Source organism: Panulirus ornatus, chromosome 43 (genome assembly GCF_036320965.1).
Source record: "Panulirus ornatus isolate Po-2019 chromosome 43, ASM3632096v1, whole genome shotgun sequence".
In the NCBI taxonomy this organism is placed as follows: domain Eukaryota; kingdom Metazoa; phylum Arthropoda; class Malacostraca; order Decapoda; family Palinuridae; genus Panulirus; species Panulirus ornatus.
In genome coordinates, this window is record NC_092266.1 from 22,872,822 (window position 1) to 22,900,588 (window position 27,767).

Genomic DNA, 27,767 nt, shown 5'->3' on the forward strand with positions numbered 1-27,767 from the left:
ATACACACCTACGCAGCTTTCCATGGTTTACCCCAGACGCTTCACATGCCTTGCTTCAATCCACTGACAGCACGTCAACCCCTGTATACCACATGACTCCAATTCACTCTATTTCTTGCCCTCCTTTCACCCTCCTGCATGTTCAGGCCCCGATCACACAAAATCTTTTTCACTCCATCTTTCCACCTCCAATTTGGTCTCCCTCTTCTCCTCGTTCCCTCCACCTCCGACACATATATCCTCTTGGTCAATCTTTCCTCACTCATTCTCTCCATGTGCCCAAACCACTTCAAAACACCCTCTTCTGCTCTCTCAACCACGCTCTTTTTATTTCCACACATCTCTCTCACCCTTACGTTACTCACTCGATCAAACCACCTCACACCACACATTGTCCTCAAACATCTCATTTCCAGCACATCCATCCTCCTGCGCACAACTCTATCCATAGCCCACGCCTCGCAACCATACAACATTGTTGGAACCACTATTCCTTCAAACATACCCATTTTTGCTTTCCGAGATAATGCTCTCGACTTCCACACATCCTTCAAGGCCCCCAGAATTTTCGCCCCCTCCCCCACCCTATGATCCACTTCCGCTTCCATGGTTCCATCCGCTGCCAGATCCACTCCCAGATATCTAAAACACTTCACTTCCTCCAGTTTTTCTCCATTCAAACTCACCTCCCAATTGACTTGACCCTCAACCCTACTATACCTAATAACCTTACTCTTTTTCACATTTACTCTTAACTTTCTTCTTCCACACACTTTACCAAACTCAGTCACCAGCTCCTGCAATTTCTGACATGAATCAGCCACCAGCGCTGTATCATCAGCGAACAACAACTGACTCACTTCCCAAGCTCTCTCATCCCCAACAGACTTCATACTTGCCCCTCTTTCCAAAACTCTTGCATTTACCTCCCTAACAACCCCATCCATAAACAAATTAAACAACCATGGAGACATCACACACCCCTGCCGCAAACCTACATTCACTGAGAACCAATCACTTTCCTCTCTTCCTACACGTACACACGCCTTACATCCTCGATAAAAACTTTTCACTGCTTCTAACAACTTTCCTCCCACACCATATATTCTTAATACCTTCCACAGAGCATCTCTATCAACTCTATCATATGCCTTCTCCAGATCCATAAATGCTACATACAAATCCATTTGCTTTTCTAAGTATTTCTCACATACATTCTTCAAAGCAAACACCTGATCCACACATCCTCTACCACTTCTGAAACCACACTGCTCTTCCCCAATCTGATGCTCTGTACATGCCTTCACCCTCTCAATCAATACCCTCCCATATAATTTACCAGGAATACTCAACAAACTTATACCTCTGTAATTTGAGCACTCACTCTTATCCCCTTTGCCTTTGTACAATGGCACTATGCACGCATTCCGCCAATCCTCAGGCACCTCACCATGAGTCATACATACATTAAATAACCTTACCAACCAGTCAACAATACAGTCACCCCCTTTTTTTATAAATTCCACTGCAATACCATCCAAACCTGCTGCCTTGCCGGCTTTCATCTTCCGCAAAGCTTTCACTACCTCTTCTCTGTTTACCAAATCATTTTCCCTAACCCTCTCACTTTGCACACCACCTCGACCAAAACACCCTATATCTGCCACTCTATCATCAAACACATTCAACAAACCTTCAAAATACTCACTCCAAATAGTAATATCTTATCAATATGCTCTTTGAATTTTAGTTTTTCACTTATGATCCAAGATCTCTCACATCTGCTTCGTTTTCTGTTTGTCTTCTGTTGGACCTATGTTTGGCATCATTATCAACAGTCCCAAGACATATTTTTTCAAATTTATTTTCATTAAACTCCATCAGGTTTTCTTCTGTCCTTAATATCTTTTTTAGCATCAAAATTATGTCACATGATCATATCATTTCATAGATCTGAGGTAGATTTCTAAATGATGCTGACATTCTGGTGAGCTACCTCAATTTTGCAACCCAGGTTCCTAATATGTAAAGGTCTAAATTGTCCTAGACCTTTTTCTCTAGAGAAAAATGAATTCTTTGGTTCAAAAAGTTCAAATCCTAATATGAAAACAAAAGCTGTCAGATGATTGGCATTTTATATTCTTAACTATATATATAGGCTCGAAAGCTCTGTTTCACAAGAGATGCTTCACACTACAGCTGGAGGATGACTTATTATGCAGAAAAATTTTCATGCACTTCCACTTATGCAATTACCTAGGCTTGAAGCAGAACTGTGAAACTGAGGTGTGAAACTTAATGCTTAAATAATTGTGAAGAAGGAGTGCTCATCTGAAGTAAATAACTGTCTGAAGGCGTTAATGCCTTGGTTTTCTGAACTGTTTTCAGGTCCCTACTATTCAATGCTAAGATGAAAATGGTGAGAAACAGCTAATCTGAAAGTGCTCATGGAAGGGTTTCCTGACAATCTCATTAAGGAGGATCTAAAAAAAACAATGCAAAACACATAGACTATGGTCAACTAAGGACCTCCAAGTACAAGCCAGAGTACTATGTGGACTGCAATTCATGGTTCCAAATGATCATTCCCTTAAGGTCCCAAACTCGGTGCAAGATTTCCCCATAGTGAATACTCCTTAGTGAAAGGCATGTATGGTGAGATGTGACCTCTGCCATGTCTTAGGTGATAAGCAGTTTTGGCTGAATATCCTGCTGATAAGGGAACTGGGCTTGTAGGGTTCCAGTAGTCACACATGGATAGCATAAGTCTCTCATCAATTAGTATTAGCTTGTTTCTCACTATCATGGGCTGGTGCTAACTTCACCAGCTTCAGTGATCCAAAGCCTTCTACAAGCCTGGGATTCTTGATCAGGAGCAGGTTACTGCACTTAGCTCAAATGTTGAGAAATAGATACACTGCATCCATCGACAAATTTCAGTTTCCATTGGAGGTGAAGTATCCCCAGTTCCATTACTGGACACCATCTCTACTGGTAAACAAGTACTCTATGTCAGGGAACCATCCAGACTTGCTGACTTTCACAGTTCACTGCATCTATATCATCACGATCTAATCAATTTTAGATTCCTATATAAAAATTGAATATGGCTGTCTGAACAATGCCTATATAATGGTTCCCTCTTAATCATAGCTAACAAAGTGAAAGTATTAGTCATAACAGTCTTATATGAGATCCAGTAATCTTACAACCTTAGAAAAATGTGCAGCTTATTTCTTAATATCCTTTTCACATGGCATACTCTCAAATATGCATGTTAATTACCCATCACTTTCAAAAGATGGCAACTTCATTTGTTGTGACAGAAAATTTGCTCTAGCTTTGAAAAAATGGGTTTTAGGTCTTCAAATCTTGATTTTCTGTTGAATTTACTGTTCTGTACATTAGGGGTATGAAATTTTATGTGCTCAAAACTGATTAATACACTACACTGGAGAATGTCTATGGTATCATATTAAACCTAGCCTCAGTAATACTGAAGCTATCAGGTACTTTGATAGTGATGTGGAAAAGCTTTCTCAATGTCTTCAGTCTGGCTAATCAGATTTGTAGTTTGTTGTCATGTACAGGAAATTTTTTGGTTCATGACTAATATCGCATTCTTGAATAAAGTACATATTGTACAGAATAATAATTGCCAAACTACTCACCTTTCATTTATGGCTCCCCAAAAAGGGATGTCTTAAGTGAGAAGAAAGCTGATTTGTTGCCCGGAACAAGGTAAGTTTGGTGAGTTTTGTTTCCCAGTCATTAGAGGAAGAGACTCTCATCATGCTAACTAGTTTGTCTTCCTACTTCATGGGTACCTATGCTTTGTATGATTATTATTGAGATGTTTCCTTAGTTTCTGTAATGTTCAAGTTTAGGAGAACCACATGTTGAACACTATCTTATTTCAAGAAGGAAATCCCTTGGTATTGTTTTTTAAAATAGCATGACTGGTTGCATTTTCATATATAAATATTAACTTCATAATTGGATTCTGTGCCATCAACTCATAATTTTCTCAGAAGCTATGATCAGCTTAAATACTTGAAACAGCTCATCATTCCTAACACACTTAAAGCACTTATTTACTGGCTTTTATTGTCAATTATCAAGTGAAAGAACATGAATAACATCATATCTAGCATTTCTATATGAATTATAAGTTTATCATCTCAAAAATACCAACACTTTAATCTGTTTTCCCTTTCCTTCAGGTCGCCCAAGTCACCGAGGATCAGGGTGTGAAGGATTACTTGTAACATCAAACCTGCTGCTTTTAAGTACTCTTGCTCTCAACCTTCTAACATAAGATTAGAACTTCAAGTGTTGCTCTTTCTCTTGAAAAAAATTATCATTATAACATCATGCACTGGTGGCTGTACCCTAGATACAATACTTCTACATTTTTTACTAAATAATTTTCTTTATGCGTATTATGACCCACTGAAACAGCTGGAGTAATGCACAAAATCTAATTGAAAATGACATCTCAGATACTAAACTTAAAGAGTTGCATTCCCTAATTTCTGTTTGGGGCTGAAACAGTTCAACAAAATAACTCATTTTTAATTAATTAAGAAACATTATGAAATATGTGCAATGTTTTTCCAGCAGTGATGAACTGAGCTGTCCAAGAAAGTCACATAATTCTAAAGTACGCCTTCTGGAAAGGTGTTACCCATTATTACTGTACACCTGGCAGCCACAGTAAAAAACATTCATCTTTGTCCAATAAAAAAAAATGACACTGAGACTAGTCAAAATATATTTAAACAATATAAAGAATAAGAATTCTGCAATGGATTCAAATGATATTTCTAGTTATGAAGCATGATTCTCAGGCATTTTTACTTATTCATACATTTTGGGAGTTGTCATATTAGAGTTTAAGATCCATTAGTCACTCATAAATGATGTTAGCTTAGCTCAAGATATACAGTATTTCCCTTGAATTGTTGAAATAGAATCACTTCCAAAGTTTTATCGTTATGATAGTGTATAACATATACTGCAGTGTATTAAAAATCTTATACCAGATTTGGGAATTTTATAATAAGTTAATTCAGTGTTTAATTTTAAATTTTAAAAGAATTTGTATATACTTAGGCATAACGAAAATAAACATTTATGTTATGTAACTATGTAGGTTAAAAGGTAAACTATAAAACTTTTAACTTATTGCTGTACGTACAGAGTGATGCACACTACCATTTAAGACCATGAAAATACTACAACCTTTTGTTACCGATAAAGACAGTTCATGTAAATGCTAGTCTTTTCTTTGTCCTTAATTGTATGTTACCTATCTAATAGTTATCTAAAAACAATTATGCTCTTTTTTCTGATTAACTTCACAAGTGCACACATCAATGAAACATTTTTCTGCCTCTCTTTCTTAAGTGTCCTGGGGACAAAGGAGAAAGAATACTGCCCACATATCTCCTGTGTGACAAGACAATGACTAAATGGGGCAGGAGCTGAGGACCAGAAATCCTCCCCTCCTACATTATCTTCCAAAAGAAAGGAACAAAGGAAGAAGCCAAGCACAGATTTTTTTTTCTTCTAAAGATCACTGCTGACAAGGCAGATAATTCTAAATAACTAATCAATCTTAGACTCAGTCATCTGTTCTTGATGCTACCTTACCAACATGGGAAATGTAAACCCGTATGAAAGAAAGATATATATATAAAAACAAGCTTCTGTGTCATAATTATTGTGTGGTGGTTGGCAACTCAAGGGTGGGCCATTTTGATAAATGTTTCTTTCCATACACCTCAGAGGTATGGAACTCTCTACCCTCTCATGTCTTTCATAAATACTTTCCCTTGCCTCATTTTTTCCCTTTCATAACTTTCTCTACATTTCAGTTAAGGCTTGGCCTCAATGTGGACTTCTGTATATAAAATAAAGTCTTACTTGATCACATCCACTCTAGCTATTATGTATAATGAGTCAAAACTGTATACCCTTTACACAGCTAAGTTCTGAAGACCTTTCCATGCTTTCCCATGACCACTTCATATACCCTGGTTCAGCCCACTGACAGCATGACATCCCCTATACACCAGTTCATACCAATTTGCTCTATCCCCTTCACACCTCTCACCCTCCTTCATGATTTGGATCCAGTACAGCAACAAAGATGCCTCTTTCACTCCACCCTTTCCTTTACTCTATCACTTCTGACACATATATGCACCTAGTTAGCATCTCTTCACTCATCCCCTTCATATGTCCAAACTATTTCAGCACATCCTCTTCAGCTTTCTTAATCATACTTATCATTCTACCACACCTCTCTCTTACACTATCTTTCCTTAAAAAATCAACCTGCACACCGCATTTCATTTTCAATTTATCCAACCTCTATTTTGCTATATATCTGACTCATAATTCAGTAATTCAGACCCATACAACACCACTGGGACTACTATACTGTCAATCATACCCATCTTTGCCCTCCATGTCAGTTAAAGATCTAAATTCTTCTAAAGATCAAGGCTGTTGTCACTATCACTTTGGAGGATCAGTTTAAAACCTCTAGCACTGCCAGAGCCAACAGGGTCTGGTATGGTCTCAAATAAAGGAAAGTACTAAGACCACTCAGACATAGCCATATCTGCAAAGAGACAGAAGCAGAGGAAACAGAAACCACCATAGAACGAATGATTGGAGATGCTGGGACATGTAAAGGAGCAAGACCAAAGATAACACAAGTAAAGTAGAGTTAAAAACTGGCAAATCATTTCAAGGATCATGACATGAATGAAGAACTTAGGAATCTATGAAATATAGTTTTTTGTGTGCTCAAAAATTCAGTACATTGTAAAGAACGGAATAACAAATATGGTGAGGTATAGTGAGAAATTACCTCCCTAAGATGGTAAAGTACTGATAACTGGGCATTTCAATTACTGGGAAATAGACAGTGAAAATTAGATTATCAAGGAAATGCTGAGTCAAGGACACAAAGTTTCCTTGAAAGCATACAGACCTTACCATCAGCATGTTGCAGTGCATAACAGAATTATGGGGGATAATACACCATCTCTACTTGACTTTGTCTTTCCACACCGTAGCATGGAAATAGAACAAACGAAGTTGGATGCTTCCACTGGTATGACTTATGTAGTGACTGTTTTCGAGTATATGATGGTGGAGCATTGAAGCTGGGGATCAGTGGAGGCAGAGAAGAAAGAGAAAGTATAATCAAGGCAACTAAACTGAAATGATTCAGCTCTTGAGAGTATTGACTGAGAGGGGGAGTTCTACATTAAGTGTATATAGTGCTGTTCTGTGACACCAACAATGAAGGAGTTGGAGCATGGGTATCCCTTGTACTCAAAAGAGGAGAGGGATCAAAATGGAAGGAAATATGGTTCATTGGGAAGTGTTAAAAAAGCAAGAGCTCAGGGATGTACTATGAGGAGATAATGAAAAAAAAAATGCAGCCAGCCAGCAAATAATAAGTACAGTACTTCCTCAACTTACATGTATGCCTTGTACTTGAGGAAGATTTGAAAAATGAGGACTTTTTACTTTTACATTTACAGAATAACCCCAATTGACAGTCCATGAAATCCAGGTGGCATATTATGATGTACTATATACGATACAATACTAATCATATCTTTTTTACTGGTAGAAGTATCAACACTAAACATTAATGAAAAGCTTTTATGCTTTTCTTCATTCTTAAGAATTAATGATACTGTATAACCCTTTACCAAATATTCCTCACATTTATTAGCAACCAATACATCAGACTAGTTTCTCAATTAATGTAGTTTTTGCACAGCAACATTCAAATTTACTCTCTCTTTTTACACCACTATCTTCAGGGGCCACAGTTTCTTAGTTTGGTTCACTTTGAATAAAAAAGGGAAAACATGCATGGTATTGATGATGTCATTAACTGGGTTTCAGAAGGATGCCATCATTCAGCTAATGTGCGAAATGTCAGAGCGACGATTTAAATACAGACTACTTTCTCGGGACAAGCGGATCTGGATTGTTGTTTCCAAAGTTTGTTGAATCAACATCTACTTAATCAAGGTTTTACAGTATAAAACAATACTTTCATTTAATGCCTTAACTAATGCAACTAGTAAGGTAGTAGTTGGCAGGAAGCCACTGACCTGGGAGGTACCTTACTGGTGTTAATCACCTGGGGATCAGGAGGGTAGCAACAGCTGCACAGTAAGTCAGCACTTCTGTGGCAGTCTAGTTGCACTCCTTTAACCCAGGTAGCTGTCTTTTCTTTCTGCCTCACCCACACATGGACTGCTGGCATTCTGTTCACAAACATCAGGCTGGAGCATTTAGTAAAAGTAGTAGGTTGGAACATTAGTAGAAGCTGACAATAGGATAGGTATAAGTTAATAATAGGATAGGTAGAAGTTGACAGTAGGAACATAAGGTAGGGAGCCTCTGCAAATACTGTGCAAGATTTGCCCTCTGCCAGTGGCCTGTCAAGGGTGAAAGCACTAAGGCAAAGAAGTGGCAATGGAGTTCACCAGTTATGGAAACTACTTTGCCATGGCCACCCCCTTGAGGGAGTTCCTGAAGGGAATGGACATCAAAGATACAGATAGATAGGTAGATAAATTGACCTCTGCAACTGTGGGTGTAATGCTCAGCATAGTGACTACAATCGTATCTTTTTGGGTTGCCTATTCTCACCTTCACTTTAATTCAACAGCACACTTTTATGGTATGCACAGTGCTTTACATCACAAACAACTGTAATCACTAATCAGGACAAAATCCTACTGTGTCAGTGTACCCATAAAATAAGGAAATTTAATATGGGTAATAATTTCATATGCAAATAAGAGTTACAAAGCTAATTGTGGAAGATGCAAAATACTGTTGATAAGAAATTTATACAAGAACTAGGATGCCTGATTTAATCCACTGAGTATGGCTATTCTAGATATCTACTGTCCCTTTAGTGTGGTAATTTTCAATGAATTACAAAAAAGTGCCATTAGTTTTTTGTCATCATTTGAATGAGCTTTATTCTAAGAAAAAACGTTTCATATTTACCAATACAGTGACACATTACTTATGTGCATGGTAAATCTATCGAATGAATAAATGATCAAGCTGCAACACTGCCAGGCATGCGATGCATTCCTCCCATCAGCATAATACATACACATCTCACAAAGCTATCACGTAAGAACTTCCAATAATGTGTTCCACTATTCATATACATCAAATACATAATTTCAATAAATCATTCATTAACATTTACTCTGCTGCCTGGGAATACAAAAATGATGTACTATATAAGCAAAGGATATAGAAGCAGCCAAAGTTACTTTTCCTGACTCACACTAATCCATTATTACTGCACCTGAAATTTCTAAATGCCCAGACTAATGCAAACTTGCAGTCAACTGCCAGAGGTTTCCCAAACCATATACAGAATCTAAAGAAAAAATATAGTACTGGTAGTTAATAATATTAAATCCTCAATACAAAAATTCTATTCTCTATAATGACAAAAACAAGGAGATTTGGGTTGATGTACAAGTGAAAGAAAAAGATAAACACAAAACAAGCATAATGGTAACAAAGATATCAAAATAGGTGCATGTAAGGATATTATTCAACTTTATGAATAATCATAACCCTTCACTATAGTAACTACATGTAAAGCAGGTTATGGCAACAGACACATACACACTGACAATCTGTACCACATGCAGCCTAACTTAATAATCTAAGCAAGCCATCTTTAATCTAAGTACCCTTTGTGAAAGCATTTATTTATAAACAAAAATATCTATCAAGATGTTCTACTTTCAAAGTTTCCTTTTAAATGCTTTGTGGTATCTAGAAATACATACAAATCCTAAAGCACAATAAAAAAATTAACAGTGCTTATTAACTAAAGCATGAAAAAATCTCGAGAGAAAATCCAAATCATCCATACAGAAAAACATTTTGGTGCACAATACTGACATTAATATTCTCGATGAAATGCTAATGTCATTCAAACTTTTAATCGTGTGTTCATTACACCCCATTTCCTATTACTATATCAACAGGAAACAATTAGATGTACAACTTAAATTTTCAAATGTTCAACTGAAATACTATTTACATCAGTAGTTACAAGTTCCTTTGTGTGAGGACTACCGTCAAGATGTACTGTATTACCTGAGACTCTCCACTTTTCCTGTTGGCCATAGTTAACTATTTTCTGCGCTTCTGTTGCTTCACTATATGACTCAACGTTCCAATCTCTTTGTGGAAATTTACAATGCTCTTGTCTTAATACTTCTTTTGATGAAACCATCCAGGGCTCCACAGGAATCTCAACAACATCTAAAAAATGCCTCTGTAGATAAACTGCTCTTTTGTATAGCTGACCAGTGTGTTTAGTTAAACTTTGTACTTTCCAAGAAAACTGTTTGATCTGTCCCGGAAAAGCATCCTGCTGAACACCTTGATAATCATTCAGGTTAGACACCTTGGAGTGTAATGCACTCTGTTGCTTCAAAAAGGCTTCAGCCAAGAAATCAAGATTTGCAGCTCTATCCCTCAATACCTTTTTTCTAATTTGAAACAGACCTACTCTCCCCTCTAAATTGAAAATCTTTTTCAAAGTGTCAGCTATCTTTCTGAGGGTAAATAATTTCAGTTTTTCAATCTCCACCTTTCTCCTACATCTTGTGATATGATTTTGAGCTATACCATCAATTCCATTCTTAAACTCTTTCAACTTCATATTCATTTCAGTTTTCCGTAACTTAAGGTTTGAAATCAGTCTTAATAAAAAATGATATTCAATACTTGTCTCTAAATCACTCCAAAAACGTCTCTGAAAACACGTGTCATCCAGTAACACTTCAAGACTATTCTGAGCTTGTATAAGTACTTGATTCAACTTTTCCCTTGAGAGAAACAATGTATCTCTACAACGTTGTAGTTCAGAGAGGTGCTTATGCATTTCTTTTCCTTCTTTTTCAATTTCATTACTCTTCCTGAACAACCCATTAAGCTTTATTTTCAAAATATCTCTCTGTTTCCAAAGCTGAAACATTATATCTATCCAATCATCAATTTTAAGTTCAGACTCTTTCATCAATTTCATATTGGCTACTTTCAACATAAGCTTTTGTGCCTGTCTTTGGAGCTTCTCAGATTTTTTCTGGAGCTTGTGTTTCTTATGCAAATAGGTACATGCCCTTAGAGATGACCTATCTACTTCAAACCATTCTTCACTTTTCTGACATTCTGATGAATTCTCTGCTACTAGTCTAACAGGTGTACCAAACTTGTCTTTCTTCATTATTGTAGTGTTCTGACCAATCTCCATCTTGTTCACTGACTTTTGTAAATTATCCACTATATCTCAAAAAATTTTGTCACTTCTTCAATGGTTCAGTTTTCACCAAGAACTCTTTTAATTTGTTTAATGACTCCTTTTTAAGCAGCTTTAATGCTCTCTTGCACTTCCTTTTGTGTTTTTTGGGGGTTGGTAAACACTTTTTTCATAAATTTGTTCTTCAGTGACTCATCTGTTGTCTTCAGTGGCTCAGTAGGTGCCATTTTCTGTGGTTTAGACAATTCTGAATTATCTAAACTTTATAGTTCACAAATTGTCTGCTTCCCATCTTCCAGGAGCCCTATATAATAGTTCTGGTGGGCAAAGAGAAAATGAATACTCAAAAATTTGCATTCATTGTTACAAACTGTTCATAATCATGTTCAGAAAAACAAAATAAATTAAAATTATTCCAGCCAAATAAATAATATTTTGTTAAAGTAAACTGTGTTTTCTACTCATCATGGTAAGCTAAGCTATCAGTATGCTGTATACTACTCATGGTCTTTAAAACTATCAGGTACCAATAAAACAAAGAAGTCATAAAACTAAAATTCAAGTACAGAATAACCACAACTTGTTATGCATGGTGAAATGAGACAGTATCATCATCAAAAAGATAGTGTCACATTTTTTGTTAGACATTTTTGCCATTTCCCATGTCAACAAAATATCACCAAGAAATGAAGAAATGGCCTTATTCACTCACATCCACACTCAAGCTGAAACTATAGCCCTTATCTACAACCAGGCTCCTCTTTACACTTTTGCATAAGGCCTACATCTCGCATCTATGCAGCACCAATGAAACTACTACATCATCAAACACACTTATCTTTGCCTTTAAAGAAAGGGACCTTTTAATCCACATATTCTTCAATGTGTCCAGGACCTATGCCCCCTCATCCAATCTAAGGCTAACTTCAACTCCCATATCCACTCCTAGGTATCTAAAACACTCTTACTTCCTTCAATTCCTCTCCATTCAAACTAACACTTCAAATAAATTGTCTCTCTTCACTGCTATACCTAATAACCTAACTTTTCTTCAAATTACTTTCAACTTCCCCTTTCACACACTTCAAAGCTCAGACAACAACCTCTGCACTTTCTGACCATTTGCCACCATTGTGTTCTCATCAGCAAAGAAAGACACACACACACACTCATGAGTACTTGATTGCATACCTGCTCCTCTCCCTTAGATCCCTGCACTCACTTTCGACACTATCCCATCTATAAACAAATTGAACAGCAACAATGACAAGCACATACCTGACACAGACCTACCCTCACCTGAATTCACACATCTTCATCTCCTCCTACAAGCACACATGCCTTACTTTCATTTTAAAAATTCTTCTGCTTCCAGCAGCTTTCCTCCCACACCATATATTTACAACACCTCTTACAGAAAATCCCTATCATAAGCTTTCTCCAGATCCATAGATGCCACAAATATGTCCTGCTTCTCTAAATGTTTCTTGCACACATTCTTCAAAACACCTGATTCAACACATCTACCACTTCTAAAGCCACATTATTCCTCCCTAATCTGTACCTCTGTGCATGCCACCAATCTCCCAAACAACTTAACAGATACATACAAAAAATTCATGCCTCCATAATTTGCAAATCACTTTTGTCACATTTGTTTATCTTTTTTAAAATATTTATTCATCCCTTCCCTCCTTAGTAAAAACATACCAGGAACCAGGACTGATGGCTTCACTTCTTCATATCCACTCTTTGGCTGTCAAGTATAGTGCCAAAACCAGAGCTGATAATCAATGTACAAGCCCCAAAAGACTATTTCTAGAGGTGGTTTATTTTCATTGTACCCTCTTTAGTAGTAGTTTATCTTTTCGTTTTAAGATGCAGTTCATCTTTATTTTCTTTTTTTACTAGGTTATACATGACACTGTCTTCAGAATGACTAACCAGAAGTAATTCGTCTTCAGAATGACTAACCAGATGTAATTTGTCTTCAGTATTCATTGTTGAGTGTTTATCTTCAAATTAGTAATTATGTGAAATGGTTTCAATATACATGCATCAGACATAAAATCTACAATTTATTGGTTTCTGAGGTGCATCTTGTCAGGGTAATCATCTTAAATTCATACCTTTTTCATTATCAACTTTAGAATCTTCAATGTTACTATAATCATTATAGTGTCTCAAAAATACTTCTCCACCCTCCATATATTTTCAAATGTGATGTCACACTTACATTTTAGTACTTCTGCCATCTCTCCTTTGCCCTTGACTACCATCTGCAGACACCTGGGCATGGAAATGGCTAGGTTTCTGAAGTATTCTCGGTCCATGTTTTGGGTTCATAGGGTCTTGATCTGGATGAGGGAGGTGCTGATGAGCTGTTGAAGGAGGCAAGCTAGACTTTCATCTGGTTCCAGCAGTTTTCAATTGGATAAAGCTCCAGGAAGTTTCCAAGCCACTCAAGCGGTTGAATAGTTTTTCTTTTTCTGATGATCAATTCATCATTCAAGCCACATTGTAAGGGGCACTTTACTGTATAAAGTGATCATACCCATGAACCTCACAGAAAAGAAGCATATGGACCTCTAGCACCTTAATGTTCTGCTCTTCATTCATGGAAGTGTTTTTAGGTTCAAAGTAAAAACCGCCCATAACCATTGCAACAATAAAAGAACCTCAGATCATTACACCATCTAGGTCTTTCACTGTCTTCACTGTGAAATGAGTCATACCAGCTGGCACCCTTTGGCCTTCTTAATCTCTGCCTTAATCATTCCATTCCTTGTATTTCTTTGCAAATGTAAGTCATTTGCATTTCATTTCCTTCATATGCAAGGGTTTGGCAGCTGGTTTGCAAGGGGGAATGTGAGGGTCCTTTTGCAAGCAATGCCTGATTGTGTGTTCTTAGTGCCTATTATAAATAAAAATCTCTCCTGTGCCTACATTTTCTTGCTTCTAGGTGAGAATTCAGGCTTTCTCATCCTTAGAAAGGTGATAGCCAACCATTTGAAGCCCAGGTGGAAGAAATACAGACCCCAGAAGTGACATTCCCAAAATGAAGTGGCAGCCAAGAAAAACAGATAACATCTTTCCCTAAAGATAGCCTGAGGCACGTTGAAGCAGGTTGCTGGTGCTCGCACCAATAAAAACACAAGCAACCTGAGCACCTCAGCCATGAATAGATCTAGAAAATATGTAAGAGGTTAGACAAGCATATTTCAAGCATCAATATCATCAACAATTATCTACTAATTTTCAGTTTTCAGTATTTTCAGACAAAATCTATATCTCTGAAATATCGTACAGTAATTCTTGGGGTTATCTTTAATAATATCAACTGAGATAAACACAATTTGTATTTTCATACATTTTCAGTTCTTGAGTTCATCTTCAATGCTGTCATCTACAAATGATAGACTTTCTGAGATGCTCTTCTTCCATGAGCTTAAAGGTTTAACTATGCACGTCTAATATGAATAAAATTTTGAAAGACATACAATCAACCCTAATAACATATAAAACACTATGCTTTGATATTACTATTGTTTGTGCATGTATGTAAATGCACTTTTTAATTTATGAATTAATCATAAAGATATAACACTGTCAGTTTAAATTTCCTTTACATAGGTTTTAACTTCTATCAAACATAAAAAAAAAAAAATCAACTGGTTTTCCTCATAGCGTAACCAAAAAAATAAAAGTGAGAATCCCCACTTAAATAACAAACCCTTAAGTGCCTATTTTTCAAGAGAAAAGGTCTCTAGGAGATAAAAGCCTTTAATTAATGTTTCATATATGTAACTCAGGACTGTTCTGTCCTGTGTGTTCATATTTCCTATTTACCTGTTTTCTTGTCAATAAGAAACATTTTTTTGGCTGTACTGCTCACTTTCAATGACTGAACTGAAATGCCATTTGGAATACTTGAAAGATGCTTTGGAAGAGCAGAAGACATTGCATACAATGCATTGGTTGTCACTTTCCAGCTTTTAAGCTGGTCATAGTTCCATGTTTTATGAAACATTGCTGACTCATTAATCGATTCAATATTCCACACCATCTGTGAAGTTTTACAATTCTTGTGCCTTACCACTTTTTCAGATGACACTGTCCATGATTCCAGAGTCTTAAACTGATATGATGAATTCTTTGGATTATCTGCTGTTTTGTGTTGATCAGCATTCTTACTTAAATTGTTCTTTTTCCATGAAAAGAGACTTTGATGGGTGACTGAATCTTCCTTCTCAACATTTTGATTATTGGCTGGATTGAAGACCTTGGATTGGAGTATAATCTGTTGCTTCTCAAAAAATTTAGCAATGTTATCATAATATGCAGCTCTCTTCCTTAATTTATGTACCTCCATCTGAAACTTATCTGGCGACAATGCCATGTATGTTCTCAGCTTTAACTTAGTTATCTCTTTGGAAAGATAAGTCATCTTTCTATAGGCATTTGAGCGCTCTTTTTCAACCATCAACTTCCTTACTTGAGACTTGATTAAACATTCCTGCAATTTCTCAATTTCAAATTTCCATACTTTTAAAGCCAAAGGTAACAAATATATACAAATAAGAAGATCTGAATACCATTTTTCCAAGCAATACAATTCCTCACGTAACTCCTTAGTCCAAACAAAGTCCTTTCTGGAGATCTTATTAAACATTTTATAAATATAATTTTGAACTTCTAAAGCCTTTTCATTACTAACTTCTTTTGCTAGCCTAATCATCTCTTCTTCAGTCTGCTTTTCAAAGACTTGTTTTAATATCTCTTCTAATTCCTTTTCGGCATTACTAATTTTCTTGTAGAGTTCAACAAACTTTTTTTTTAGAGCATCTTTCTCTTTTGAGTGTTGTAACATTATTTCTTCCCATTTACCTACTTCCAGTTCAGAGCATTTCCCATGTTCCATTTCATGAACTTTCAAATAAAGTTTATGTGCCTTCCTTTGGAACTTCCTGGATTTCTTCCATGGATTGCATTTACAGAAAAGGTTGTATGCTTTTAATGATGACTTATCCAGTTCAAATTCTTCTTCACCTTTCTCACATAAAGCTGACTGTTTCACAACTAATCTGTCTTTAGTAATACATTCATCCTTCATGATTTTATTCCGAGTTTTTCTGAAAAAGTCTGGGGTTGTCCTGGAGCAATCCCCCAATATATCTTCGCTATTCCATGCATCTACCCTCTTCAGCGGTTGTCTTAATTTTCTCAGTGGCTTAAAGGTTTTCATTAATACCTTTGTTTCTTTCTTAACTGGTTCTTCTAGCTTTTTTGGTGATTGCACAGACATCCCAAGGGATGCCGCTTCCTTTTCCAGGGACTTTTCTGTACTCTGTGGTTCTTCAATGACATCCCTTTCAAATGATTCTGTCTCCTGCATCTTTTTCAAAGATACAGTTACCTTCGTCACATATTTCCTTTTCTTATTTGGAGACTCTTCTTTCTTAGGTAACTCTTCTGTTTTTTTCCTACGTTTTTCTTCTTCCTTCAGTGGCTTATATTCCATCTTTTGTGGGTTTTCATACTTACTTACTGGTGTTTTCATTTTCTTGAATGGCTCTCTTATATTGTTTTCTAACATTGGCACTTTCTTCATTGGTTCTTTTGAATTGTTTAAAGGCTTTCTTGGCGTGCTAATACTTTCTATCTCCTTTAGCATATCTGTAGACCCAATTTTTTTACCTTCTTTCTCTAGAGTACAAGTTGCATTCTTTGGAAATTCCTCTGCCTTCATTAATGGTCTACTTACTTTTTTCTGAGGCTTAGCTGCTCTATTTACAGATTTATTAGCATTATTCAGGGGACTACCATTGTTCTCTGGTGACTCCTTCTGTTGCCCAGTTACCCATTTTGATGGATCTGCAAATTTCACTAATTCCTCTGCCTTTTTCATAGATTTCCAAGTTTTTTGTACTAAATTTGGTCCTGAATACAATGACTCATCTACATTCTTTAGGGGATCTTTTTTCTTGAATGGTTCATCTGTCTCCTGTTTTCCAGGTTTGCTCAGCACTTCTGTTAACTTTGTTGAATCATCTGCCACACTCCATGACTCATTTTTATTCTTTATTAGTTTGCTTAATCTCTTCAGGGTTTCTCCTGTATTTCTCAAGGGCTGTCCTGCTTTTTCCTTTGGAATATCTTCCTCTTTCAGTATACCTTTGACACTAATTAGAGGCTCATCAATATTTTCAAAATGGTTTTCAAACACCTTTAAATACTTTTCTGAATTCATAATTGGTTCATTTGTCTCTAATAGTTCACCTAACCTAAGTGGCTCATCTTCAATTTTCTGAGAATATCCAATATTCATCCAAACTTCTGACTTCTTTCCGGGGTCATTCATTTTCTTCACTAGCTCTTCTACCTTCTAAAGTACTTCTGCCATCCTGACTATTTTCCATTCCTTCCACATTGTGAGTACTCAGGTGCCTTCATTGGTACTGCTACTTTCTTCAAAAGTTTAGTTACCTTTACATGATGCCTTTCTGAGCATCTATAGTAAATCTTCACCCTATTGCAGTCTCTTACTTGAATACAGTACTGGGATTCATGTTTTCTGGTGCCTTCTACACTACATATGCATTTTCAAAGATACAGCTAGTTTTGCCTGTGACTCTTGAGCCATTTTCCATGATATGACTTATGGCCAATCAGCTTTATGGTTTAATTCTGTCATTCTCTAACAGTTGTGTGTCTTCACTGAATCTCCTGACTTCTTTACCAGCCCAATTATTATTCTGACTCTCAATCCTTACTTATGTGATCAAATGCTTACTTTCTTGGGTTCTCCTGCTCCTTTTAATGGCCTGGTAACTTTTTGAGTCAAATTCCTCCCTTCTTCAGTGGTTCAGATGCCCTCTTCTGTGGGTCAGACACACTTTTTTTAGGAAATGATATATATGGATTGCTAGTTACCTTATGGGAGTAGTTCTAAATGATGCAAAGGTACAGTACATTAAAAATAATTTTAGCACTAGAAAAAGGTGAATGTGTATGGCAACAGAGAAAGGCCCTCATAATTAAACTAATTACAGTCAAAAATATCTAAAATCTCGTGAATGTATGCTAGAATTATTTCACTACATAAATGCAAGCAATGCTTAAAACTTCAGAGTTCTGCCCACTCTGTGAGGGCTTCACTTTAAGGGAGTAAGAGGAGGTACTGGTAAAAAACACTATATCAGTTCTACAGCTTGTAAGGAACACATGCATCCCTAAACTGAAAAACTGTCAATCTTGCCAAGCCTCCCTAGCGGATATTACCTTGATTTCCCATATTCCAAAGTACATATATTCAAACCACCCCCTTGACTGAACCTAACTCCATTGACAAATGTTAAGGAACAGACGAAAAACAGATTGGCCAATTGCAATACCGCCCAATTCACCTAGCATTCACCCAAAAACATGTTCGTATCTTTCAACTACGAATCTCAGCAACTATGTAATAGTAAATGAAGTTAGATAAGTTTTTTTTATGCGCGTTTCAAACCATCATTTCTTACATCAATATCCTTGATTTTCCCTAACATTAACACATATCTCTCACCATTTTGCCCTTTATTTACCACTGTAAAATACAGTAAGCTGAAAGTCACGCACCAGGGCTTTTTTTTTTCATTGTATTCTCCAAACATTTCAATGCTATTGCAAAACAAAATCAATTTCCAACGCTAGTTTCTATATGTGACTAAACTGGTAATTCACCGTTTCACCTACTTTAACTTAATTAATCAATCATTGTTGCTGAATTATTAAGTGCTCCTAAACACGGTCCTCAATACACATTTAATTCACTAGTGTAAAAGATAGTTTAGGCATAGATTAAGACACCACATGATCAATAACGTTATCGTATTAATGAGATACATTAAAAAGGTTGTTAAAGTCTGAAGATAATGTTCAGACAATGCGTCTGGGACATTGTTAAGTAATGCCTGAAGTATGTCGCCGATTGCGGTTAGTAATATTCAATTCTGGCACTTCTCACCTCAGGATGGTAATGTATGCCTTGAGAGTGAACTTTCGAAATCTTTATCTAAAAACAATAGAATTATTACTCTAAAGTGACTCAAGAGATGCTTTTAAACCTCAGAATTACCTATGTTACTTCAAGAAATCAATACACATCCACCATTGTGTATTCTGTCTTCTAGTAATTTCAACTCTTATAATGCTTGAAGTCGGACAAAATCCCTAACCTACAAACGTTTATAAAACTCGTACTTACGACTGATGTGTTAATGAACTTGCCCTCATTCCGGAAGAACTACAATTTCGTTCAAAATGGGAGTAGACATGATGTTAATCGTGAAATACTTGTCAACTTACTTTTTTTTTTCGTGTGTGGGCCAACTTCTAGCAAGATCGAGCTTCCGGACTTCCGACACACTCCATATATTTATAATTAAATTCTCCGCACCATATTATTGAAATGATATTTGTCAAACAAATTTTCTTCCTTACGAAAAAGTAACACGTTTATCAAAAAAGATACCTATGAACATTGAATTAAAAGACCATCTTCTTTTAAAGAGCATAATTTATTGGTATGGTAATCCTGAATTCCTTATTGTGCCGATGATCAAGGGATTAATAAAGCAAAGTATGTGAGGCTATTCAGACACTTATGGAAACAGCTTTAGAGTGCATACTAGAAATATACGAAACAGAGAGTACTATCCGAATCTATAATGAGAAAAGAGTTGCAAGTGTAAAAAGCGTAAAATAGCTTGATGAATCTCGGAAGCTTTGGAACTCTCTCCTTCTCATGTCTCTCTCAGTAAGTATGACCTGGCACGTTGGAAGAGTCTTTCACTTTCTCAAAAATTCGTAAATAATTTCCCTTGTCTTATCCTTTGTTTCATAATTCTCTCTATATTTCAGTTCAGGCCCGGCCTTGATGTGGACATGAAAGAAAATTACCTTTATGTAATATGAACTGTTTAATTGAACTCTAAAACATCGCCTCATTAATGCCAAATGCATGGTTGATTTAATAAACTCATGAACGGAAACATTCAACAGCCCCACGCATCAACCATAAAATTTTTTCAGTTGGTTTACTCGAGCCTACACAATGGACTAACGCTTTTTGTTCATGTGCACTCCATAGAAACTGCAGCCGCAATGAGTCATGTAGAAATTTATTTAAGAGTATTAGTTTAAGGAAAAAAAGTCTAAACTCAAAATTACAATGTGGAAGCTTCGCTGCGGATAATTTTTTTGAAACCTGTTTCTCAAGCACTTTACAGCTGTTTCCCGTTATTTCTTTTACCTCTATGCTTTGAGGGGATGCCTCAGAGAAACAACCCCACAAAAGAGAATACACTGAGGGGCTGAACTAGGGCTAATTTAACCTTTTCAGCAAGCGGTGAGGGGTCGACAGCAGGGATCCTTATACTGATAGTGGGCCGTAATCCCCTATAATCTATCACTGATTTCAAGGACCACAGGCAGTTTTTTTTTTCTCTTTTTCACTGCAGATGCCATCTCTGTAATTACCTTTCGCCATGCGGTGTAACTCATACTGGGGGAGGGGAGGTCGGTACCAGCCAGCCAATCGTAGTTAATAAACAGGAATAACCAACACCTTACGAATTAAAGCCTGCAAGGCAAACTAGAAATGCTGACAAGCAAAATTCAGACATTTCCTTGGAGTCCACGGCCATCCCCTCTAAAAAAAAAAAAAAAAAAAAACTACCAGTGAAATGAGTTGATAGTTATGATTAGGTTATGAAAACTCACCGAGGTCGAGTGGAGTGACTTCTTCAAATTCGAGTCTCTTGGCATCACAATGTAATCGCAGGTTTTGTAGTTGACTTTCATCGTATTGTTACTGTAATGAGCATTTGATGTCACATCATGTGCGAAAATATTCATGGAAATAGGTTCCTACAAAGGGATTGCAAGACATGAGAAAGATATATGGGAATAGCAGTCATGGCGGCGGCACAGGGGAATGAGACCCAACTTTGAAAAGAAGTGGGGTTTAGCCCCCAGTTTTGTTTAGACTTACTTATATAGAACAGCAGTATGCTGCATCGTCGCCCTCAGATCACTGGCTTTTGCTCCATAGCCATCCCCCCCCCCCCCCCCCCCCACTTTTATGTGCTACCGTCTCTGGCAAGACATCAATTGGTGGGAGTGCAAAAGACTAATAAAACTAATCTGAAAAATACTGAAGCTAGGGAATAGGAAGGAATGATGCACAATACTGTAAAAAGTGGAGATGAAACTGCTGCAGCCTGGATCTGAAGAGTGCAGGAAAGTATGTACAGTTGTTTAGGTGACTAATCACAGGAGGAAGTAATTAAGTTTAAAAGGGAGTTACATGTCAGTATACAAGAGGAATAAATCTCTGAGATCAACAAAAATTCGTAATCAGCTGCTACTGTTCATACCAAGAAATACATTTCTCTATAGTTTTCATAAGGCTCTAAAACTTCTTAAAAAGTTTCCTGTTTTTCAATACCCTTTCTCTTTAAGCTAATATCTTCACTTTATTACTTGTCCTATGTCTCAAATTATACTTATTTTCCCACAGTAAACTTTGAAGCCTATGTTCTATTCATGAGGTTATGTAAAAAAGAACAATAAAAAGTTTATCAGCATATCACAAGTTTATTTACAAGTACACTAGATTTGACATGAAAACATATCCTGTTCAGATACCTTGTAATCTTCTCATTCAAATACTTGCTGACATCATACAAAGGGATGATTTGTCCTTGTACAGAGTACTACAGTCACATGTGGAGAAGTTTAAGCTCCACATATTTACCTCATTGAGTCTTGTGCAATTACCTTCATTCTCTTCCCTTTATTTTAATTCTGCTGCAGAGAACTAAGCCTAAGTCTAGGATTTCAATTATCCTTTCCTGTTTGATAACAGATATGACCTGCCTTTTCTTCAAAGGTGGATTTTTCACTTGTTCAATTCTATTAACATTTTCTCTCAAAAGAGGTTTAGATATAATAATCTACAGAAAAGATTCTGATGGATTTCACTGAACATAAATTTGAGCAAATAAGTCATAGCCAAATAACATCCTGTGAGTGGCACTAGAAAATCCCAACAAGATAAAACATGAAGCTGAAGCAAACAATAAGCAAGTCATCATAAATGAGATTCTAACTTTCAAAGAGTGTACTGACAAAACAGTATCATCAAACAAAGTAATTATGGAATGAAAATGAAAACTTTCTCATCAAGAAACAGAAGCCTTATGATGAAATTTTCCAGTTTGTACATAAGAGGCAAACTAAAATATGGATGTGTTCTATGTTCACCAATCAAACATTAAGAGGAAAGGAAATTAAAGAGAATTCAGAAACACTTCACAAGCAAAATTAAGAGATCAGGACTTAAATTTTACAGCCTACATAGAAGAAATACATATCTATACTTGGCATTGAACTCAAGCATTAGGAGCAATGTACAGGGTTTAAAACCATCTTAGCAAGATAGAAATTTGAGTAATTAAATATGCAATAGTACCTTGGAAAATATAGTATCAGAAATGAAGTTTTTGATCATACCACATCACTATGTCAGCACATTCTAGTGTTCATTTTTTAAAATGTGGGAGATATTAATTTGACATACATGTCATGGCAAGGGCTCTGAAAGTGGGAACATCTGAGAACAGGAAATCTAATTTGCAAAAGTGAAAGTATTTACTAAGATAACATGGAAGAGAGAGACTTTTAACAATAATTTAGTGTGAACCTCCTACTAATTTATCTAACTTCTGATTTATTGCATACTCTTAACAATAATCTGCCAAAAGCCATGATATTTTTCTGATTTCTAGAATGGTTGTCATAGGTCCATACTGCAAGTCAAGTATAGAGCCAAACAGTGATTTACAGTCTGATTTACTGAAAACGAGTTACAATAAGGCACTGCATGTGATGATCAGAGGGACAATCAACACCAGGAGTGTTGACATCTGTTTTAAGGTTCATGTGAAGCAGTTTGTGGGAAATCCCTTGTCTTAAAGCTAGGAACTAATAAAACTGCTGGCTTAATTACCCCTCTTCAGCTGACACCAGCAGACTGAGGGACAGCCAAATATTCTCACTTTCTTGTCTTGACATGAACAGCTTGTGGGACAGACATCCCAGTTTGCCTTCAGACTTACACACAGTTAAGTGGTGAAACTCTTTCCCTAAAAAATCCTATCCCTTGCCAGTATCTAAAATATAGAGCAGTTTTCAAATTCTTTGGCTACACAGAACTGCCAAGGCAGCTAAGTTTGTACTTCCTGACATACACCACTTCCTTAAAACTATAGTCATAATCATAATGATAGAAATTTGCTTCAGTTCCTTCTACACCACAGAGAGATCGTTCCAATACAATGAAGAGACTATAAATCCAATATTCTTTCCCAGCTGTACACCTGCATATGTATAATATTCCATTACAACTTAAATTCTATTCATCTATTAATGGATCTACCATCACCTCCATTCTCATTTCCATTGATTAAATCAAGTTCATAAACAATTTCAAATCACTTATAAACATTCTTAACCCATGCCCAGTGTGTTAAATCAAAATATGAACTTTCAGTGTTATAAAAGGGGTTCTTCCTGTTTACATTTTCCAAAATAAGTTCACTTTCATTCCCATATCATTCTTCTAGTATCTTAACTAAAAATAAGCTCAACCCTTATCTGTTTTCTCCCAACATCTATCCATCCCTTCTACAATATACTTCTCTGTATATTTGACTGAACCTAAAATAAATATATTCTTGTCCAACTTATCATCTACCATCTATCATCTACATGGCAACAGTATCATTAACAACTTTTATCATGTGCCTTTCTAATTTAATGAGTTCACGTCAAGTCATTCTGACTCATTCATTCTTCACTTTGTCTTCCTAATTCCAACTATAATATGCAAATTCCCCATCTCTATTGCTCTGAATTTTGGTCTATCCTAACCTGTATACACTATGGTTTAACATCGACTTCTCAGAACTGGGACGAATGCTCCTTCATGCAAGCTTCCTACAGTTATAAATTTTCTCTATTTCCATTCACCACTGCTTTTGGTGCACCCAAATTTCATTCCTTATGTACCTGTACTTCCAACTTCAACTTATCAATTACCATACTCCCTGAAATTTATTCCCAAGTGTATACTCCTTCACAACTATCCCTCCAGTTTTTCAGAAATTACTCTTACTTTAATCAGTAACAATATCAAGGTACTTCATTAATATCCTTATTCTAAATTAATCAAAATGGGAAAATACAAAATGTTTTGAGAAAATATAAAAAATTATAACTGATTCATGTAAACTGTGACAGTAGCAATCTCATAATATATATTTCCTTAAAAAATCATAATAATCCCTAAACACTAATAAAACTCATACTAAATAATCACGTGCATCATCATTCCAAAAATTGCTACATTATTTTTAGTATCTTTTATCACAGAAATAGTTTCCTATCTTTGGAAAAAACAATGCAATATTCTGTCAATAAAGGGATACCTTGATTAGCACTTTTTCAATTTAAAACTCTAGTTATCATTTTTTCCCCATAAAACAAATAGATGATTAACATCCATCACACAGTTCAAATGAATTGCATAAGATCAGCATTCAAGCAGTCAATGCTTTAGGCCACAAGTTTTGACTGCTCTCATCATGGCCATGAATACTGCAGTGTGGTGGATATATCTTAAATACTTTTGCCTACTTTGGTTTGTTTAATAAGAGACCCATAACGCTTGGAAAAAAGCTTACAAGGATCAGTTGTGGAAATGTAATCAAGCATTCAAGGAAAAGCATCAGTTTGATAGTGCCAATGCAGGTTTTGAAGCATAATGAGGCTTCTCATATCTATTTTCACAGCACTTTCCTGGGATTTTATTTTGCTTTTACTTTTGTATGTACAATCAACCCATAATGACAGAGAACGTTTAGATTTGGTAATGGGAGAGAGAGCATTCAAGGACACTCACCAGTCAGGATGTGAAAATGCAGGTTACAAAGACTGATGAGGCTCTTCAAATTTGTGTTTACAGCACTTTGGTGAGTTTATTTCCTGTTAATTTATCTATTATCGTGTGCAAATGACTCATTACATCAGGAAAAAGTCTTGTAGATGTCAATGCTGGTAATGTGGGCAAGCATTCATGGAAAAGTATTAGTTTGGATGTGAAGATGCATGTTACATGGTGTGCAGATGGTGGTTATCTTGTGCTGATCCACACAAATGCACTGGTGAGTGTTATTACTCAATAACTAATTACAGGTTTTGACATATTTAAAAATCATTATCATCTGTACACTGATTTAAAATATATGTGCAAAATAATGATTTGTGCTATTACCAATATCCAAATAAAGCCCTCATATATTGCTTAAAAGTGAGTAATGCTGCTGTCTGTATGCGTCTCCAATGAGGCCATTATAACTGCCTTGTTTAGCACTCTTTTTAATTTGTGCTCTGTGATCAGGAGCAACTCTTGGGTGATAATCAAAGTATCTCTGTATGTGGACACAAAATGCACACACTATCACTTTCTTAAACAAAAGTTTCCTTTTTCTTAACTCTAATACCCTTTATATGGACTTCTCATGTCCCTCACATACACCCTAAGATTAGGTCGTATGAGCTAAAGTGAGCAAAGACTACCAAGTTAACAGAGCATTCCTCAGTTATCAGCAGAGATATGTCTATATTCATACCTTCATCCTCTCGAAAACAGCTTCATACGAACACAATAATAATAATTCCTGTTGCTGAAGTTATGAATTTTCAACATGGTCTCTGGTTATGATCAGCTGCTTTACCAATCATAATGAATTATGCAGATTCTAAGGTGGTATTGGATTCCACCTACTCAATGTTACACAGCAAGTGAAAGGTCACCTTTGGCGAAGCTGTAACATTGGATATACAGTATGACAGTGAGATATGGTGGCTACTGGCATGCTTCTTTGTGGATGATACTGTGTTGTTTGGTGAGAGTGAAGAAGAGTTGCAGAGGGTTTAAGTGTGTTTTACGATGTGTGTAAGCATAAGTGATTGTGGGTAAATGCAGTAAAAGCAAAATACTGTTTTTTTGGAAGGAAACAGAGTGAAAGTATAGATAATGTAAAACCATATAGTGAAAGAGGAAAGTACATTAAACTATGCTTAAGATACTGGGGAAGGAAGACTGGAAGAGGTGAAAGAATTTAAGTATTTCAGAACTTTCATGGGTAAGTTTGGTGATATGGAAGGAGAGACAGGGGAGAGAGCAATGCAGAGTAGAAGAGTCAATGAATCCCTTAACAGTGCAGAATAGTTAAAGTAAAAAAGACAGACTGAAAGAGAGATGGAAAGATGCTGTGAGTATAGTGCTGGGGATGTAGGTATTTTGATATGGAAAGACTGTTGACCGTGCAATGGAGACATTATGTGAAAAAGGAAATGGAGATATCAATCTCCCTTGATGTATCAATTTACACATCAAAATGTCCAAAGAGAATAACTGAGAAACACTATGCTAGCTAAGAAACACTTGTTCACATTAACATACTAAAGGTGTCCAAGATATGCGAGAGTGAGCAAAGATGTATGTGCTAGTCCACTTTATGTAAATGGAAAAGGATCTAAATATAACTGAAAAATCAGGGTAAATAATATGAAAACAGGACAAGGATGCATAATTTGGTGGAAAAGTGTGGTATGCTTCAACATTATGATGTCTGTGGGGTTAACACATCGAACTAATTGGAGAAAATATTTCTTTCTTCTGTCATGGCCATCAAAAAAAAAAAAAAAAGTGTGGTATGCTTTGTTAACATTATGATGTCTATGTGGAGTTAACACATCAAACTAATTGGAAAAAATATTTCTTTCTTCTGTCATGGCCATCATTTGAGTATTGCATCAGTGTTCATTGAACTTTGTGTCCTCTTGCAGAACAAATCTTGCTTATCTCACATACACTAGATTTTCTCATACTTCTCTAGTAGCTTTTCATGTCTTTATACCATGGCAATGTTCCTCCTTTCCTAAGAACTGGTAGGAGTGAGATGTACAGGGGATGGAGGCATAGAGTTTGGAGGGTAGGCAGGGTGAAGAGGTGTCATCCCCCCATGAATGTGTTTGGGAGATGCCACTTGGGCTGGGTATGCCTGAAACACAACAAAAACAATGGTGAGCCCAACTTTGTTTCTACAGTTCCAATTTCTGTACCTCAGTCTCTGCATGAATTAATACATAAAAAAAAAAAAACCTGTGTGAATTAAACAAGGAAAAGGATTACTTCAAGTGCCAAGAGATGAGACTATAATCCCTTGACCTAATTTTACTTTTTTATGAAATTGTTTTAAAGAGAGTGATATATACGAGTAAGGCATTTCCACCATTGTGCTAT

At 36.2% G+C, this 27,767-nt stretch overlaps 4 protein-coding genes across 10 annotated transcripts in view; 1 reads left to right on the forward strand and 3 right to left on the reverse strand.

The window, feature by feature from the left end:
• The window catches only part of LOC139762404 (uncharacterized), an 84,251-nt gene extending 78,975 nt beyond the window's left edge, over positions 1 to 5,276 (forward strand). For both annotated transcript variants that reach the window (XM_071687254.1, XM_071687255.1), the window contains exon 16: positions 4,224 to 5,276. In XM_071687254.1, the coding sequence (XP_071543355.1) occupies positions 4,224 to 4,318 (95 nt within the window). In that variant the 3' untranslated portion in view covers positions 4,319 to 5,276. The remainder of the gene's footprint in view (positions 1 to 4,223) is intronic.
• A 123-nt stretch (positions 5,277 to 5,399) lies between these two features.
• On the reverse strand, positions 5,400 to 19,718 carry LOC139762405 (uncharacterized). Its single transcript, XM_071687256.1, has 2 exons — positions 19,599 to 19,718; positions 5,400 to 11,667 (listed from the first exon to the last, which is right to left on the reverse strand). The coding sequence occupies exon 2, from the start codon at positions 11,342 to 11,344 to the stop codon at positions 10,091 to 10,093; it is 1,254 nt and encodes a 417-aa protein (XP_071543357.1). The 5' UTR covers positions 11,345 to 11,667; positions 19,599 to 19,718; the 3' UTR covers positions 5,400 to 10,090.
• Positions 11,661 to 17,711, reverse strand: LOC139762558 (uncharacterized). Its single transcript, XM_071687589.1, has one exon. It carries the CDS (start codon positions 17,709 to 17,711, stop codon positions 15,192 to 15,194), a length of 2,520 nt encoding a protein of 839 aa, XP_071543690.1. The 3' UTR covers positions 11,661 to 15,191.
• A 2,253-nt stretch (positions 19,719 to 21,971) lies between the features above and the next one.
• Positions 21,972 to 27,767, reverse strand: part of LOC139762406 (choline transporter-like protein 1) — a 65,023-nt gene continuing 59,227 nt past the window's right edge. For all 6 annotated transcript variants that reach the window (XM_071687258.1, XM_071687261.1, XM_071687262.1 and 3 more), the window contains one exon: positions 21,972 to 27,525. In XM_071687258.1, the coding sequence (XP_071543359.1) occupies positions 27,403 to 27,525 (123 nt within the window). In that variant the 3' untranslated portion in view covers positions 21,972 to 27,402. The remainder of the gene's footprint in view (positions 27,526 to 27,767) is intronic.